Raw genomic sequence first — 3,104 nt, forward strand, 5'->3', positions numbered from 1 at the left:
TCTTTCTGAGAATACACCAGGGCTTTTATCGCCACACTACATTCAAGAAAGTTACCTGCTTCTTGCTATAACTCACGGGGACCGACAGAGAGCGAGTCCAAGACTCAGACCGCCGGACGCTTAGTGTCCCTCCAGGCGGTGAAACGCAGCGAGAGGGAAAGTGCCTCTCCTCCGCACGCAGGGACCGCCCCGTCCGCTGTCCCCGCAGTGTCTGCTTATGGAGCGCCAGCCCCGCCCACGGACCCAGGTTCTGCTCAACCGCAACACATCTATGCGGCAGATGGGCGATCCACAGAACAGTAACTCAAGAACCACCAGAACCTCCCAAGTGCTGAAGAACTTTCGCTGTTGTGAAGACTCTGAACTCTGTCGTTTCTCTCCTAAAGGTTTTAAAGTACAAAGTTAGATGTAGAAAAACATGAGCTAAAGACAAAATAAAGAGCAGCCGGGTGCTGGCGTCACAGAGAGGACATCTCCTCTCGCTCCCAACAACCGGCACCACCTGGCACTTACCTCCTCGTGAGTTTTGAGGTTAATTTGCTGAAAAGATTAGTGGAGCCTCGGCTTCGAGTCTGCGACAACGGCGTGGCTTCGTGGGACAGGCTGGGCGAGGCAGGCGGGCCGTTGTACGTGGCAGTCCGCCGCTCCCGGGGCTGGCCGTGGAAAGTGCTACGACTGGCAGTGCCCCTTGGGAAGCGGATTCGGTCCGGGGTGGTCGCGCTGCTAATACTGTGTGTGGAAGCAACTGGAGTTCTCTGGTCGGGCACAGAGCTGCGAGAGCGGAAACACAGATTCTTACGTCTTCACTCACAACGTCCTGGCTTTGCGGCAAACGCGGCACATGGAACTTTACAATCATGGTATCCCTTTGACATACAGTGGGGCAATTCCGCTTTCATAATCTAGGTCGAAGGGGCGTTTCACAGCACTTGGGAGGAAAAGGGGATCGGCCGGAACAGTACAGACATATTTTCAAGGACAAGATTAACGCAGGGAAATTCTAGGAGAAAGAATGGCTGACTCAGCTTTTCCTTCGCTTCCCTCTCAAACCGCTTATGTGCAGAGAACCCGCCAACGTAAACGAAACAAAGGCCACGCGAGTGAAGCTGAAGAACAGGCAACTGGCGCGTGTCGGAAGCACACGGATGGCAGGAACACTGTAAGCAACCGGGGGGGGGGGCGGGGCTCTTATCTCTTTGTAGTATGCAAAGGCGAGAAGACACACACGACAACAAGGACACCACGAGACAGGCTGTGGGTCACTAGAACCACACACAGGAAGGATGCTTTTTGGACAACTGCAACAAAATCCTGGACTGTGAAATCCACAGCATGAAGTTAAGCAGCGGCGGGCGCATGTCAGTTTCACAGGCCCGTGCGTTTTTCTCAGCAGCCGTGGAGTTATCTCCTGCACTGCCTACGGGAGGCGGCAGCATCCTGGGGTGCCCGGAGGCTGACGTGGACATCGACTTCGGATGCTTCAGCTGACGGCTGGGAGGTGTGGCACAAATGGAGGCAGGACTAGCTGCGTAAGCGAACGTCCTCGTCAGGCAGAGGCAGAAACAACAGGACAGTGGACGAGTGTCAAAAAGAGCGACCTGCTGCTTAACACGCGGACCGTCCTCCCCAAAGCGTCTCGTTTCTGTCAAACGACAAAACCTCTTCGACTCTGGAGCAACTGCTAACCTGTAGCTCCTTTTTTTCAAATAGTATTTTTTAAAGTTCATTAACTTTAAAGAAAAAAGAAACATCTCACATGTTTGAATATTCGTGTGAGAAGAACAGTGTCCTCTGAGTATATACAGAAGAGAGCCTATCCTAAGACATGTCTCCATCCAAACTGCAGTGAAGTCAATGGGCATGACAAGGACACACCGCTCCTGACCCGTTCCCGAAGCGTGGCAACGATTTCAGATGGCCTAGTGATATTCTAGGCACAGTGACTGGCTGTTACTATCAAAGTGACCTATGTTATTCAATAGGGCCGAGAATCTTCCTACTCCAAGGATGTTCACTTCTTTATAAGAAAACAGTCAGAATTCTCAAGGGGTCAACTAAGCCCCTTTTTTCAAGGTGGGAAAACTAACGAGCAAATGAACCATTTCTAGGCAGAGAAAGAGTGACAAAGTAGCTGCAAGTGTGCAGCTTTGCCTGGCAGAAGCTCCGGAACAAAACCACCTCTCTACTCCTGAATCCAGCTCAGTCGTGTCCTCGGCCTACCAAAGCGACGCCTCCCTCCCCGTAAGGACAACCAGGACTTAGAATTCCGGCTCCACCCTCTCTGCGGCTTTCTGCAGAAATCTGTTCGAAGCCTGAACTGAGAGACCATCGGGTCTTTCTCTCATGTTTCATGTCCAGAGCAACTGTGACATCTTGGTCGTGCCACCTTCCTAAAGCGCTTCGGCCAGCCCGTCCTCTCCACGTCTCCTCCCAGAGCCTCAGTGCGGCGCCTTGATCCTGGCACAGGCCTGGCCCTCCGCACCTGTCTGCACTGGCCTCCTGGCCTTGCCCGCAGACCTCCCAGTCTGTCCACCGCACAGCTGTGAGCTTCCTGAAATACAACCCCTCGGCACTCATAACCTTTCGAAAGCACACTGGGTCTTCAAGATAAAGACCCGACTCCTCCCCCTGGGCCCCGCCATCTCTCCAGGCTTTACCGTCCACTATTAGCTCCCAGAACGCAACTCTATGGCCCTCCTGATGGTGTGTGGTCCACTGGTCACACATCAGGTCAAAGTCGCCTCGCAAGAGCCGTCTCTGTGCCTGGACAGCTGGCGTCATTCTATTTTCATCAAATTTCAACCCGGCTCACGCCGTGTACGAAGCCTCCCCCGACGCGCTCCCCCGCTGGGGGCCGTCCTGCTCCTGCAGACTCAGTGTGCGCGCTGCCTGTGCCTGTTACACAGCGCCGTGTTGCGGTGACCCTGCCCTGCCTGAGCCTGGGAAGCCAGCCCTGTGCCATGGGGTCCCCAGTACCAGCAGAAAGGCTCAGGTGACGTGGGTGCTCAGGCAGTGCTCTCCTAACCGAGGACGGAAGTGCACAACGTGCCTCACTGGAACTGTGACAGCCCTGACACGAGGTGGGAGGGCCTTTGGAATAAGCT

At 54.3% G+C, this 3,104-nt stretch overlaps 1 protein-coding gene across 7 annotated transcripts in view; it reads right to left on the reverse strand.

The window, feature by feature from the left end:
* MARK3 (microtubule affinity regulating kinase 3) overlaps positions 1–3,104 on the reverse strand; it is a 31,656-nt gene that overhangs the window by 7,478 nt on the left and 21,074 nt on the right. For all 7 annotated transcript variants that reach the window (XM_023522360.1, XM_011378494.2, XM_011378493.2 and 4 more), the window contains exon 10: positions 514–771. In XM_023522360.1, the coding sequence (XP_023378128.1) occupies positions 514–771 (258 nt within the window). The remainder of the gene's footprint in view (positions 1–513; positions 772–3,104) is intronic.

Source organism: Pteropus vampyrus, unplaced genomic scaffold, assembly GCF_000151845.1.
Source record: "Pteropus vampyrus isolate Shadow unplaced genomic scaffold, Pvam_2.0 Scaffold341, whole genome shotgun sequence".
NCBI classification, from domain to species: Eukaryota; Metazoa; Chordata; class Mammalia; order Chiroptera; family Pteropodidae; genus Pteropus; species Pteropus vampyrus.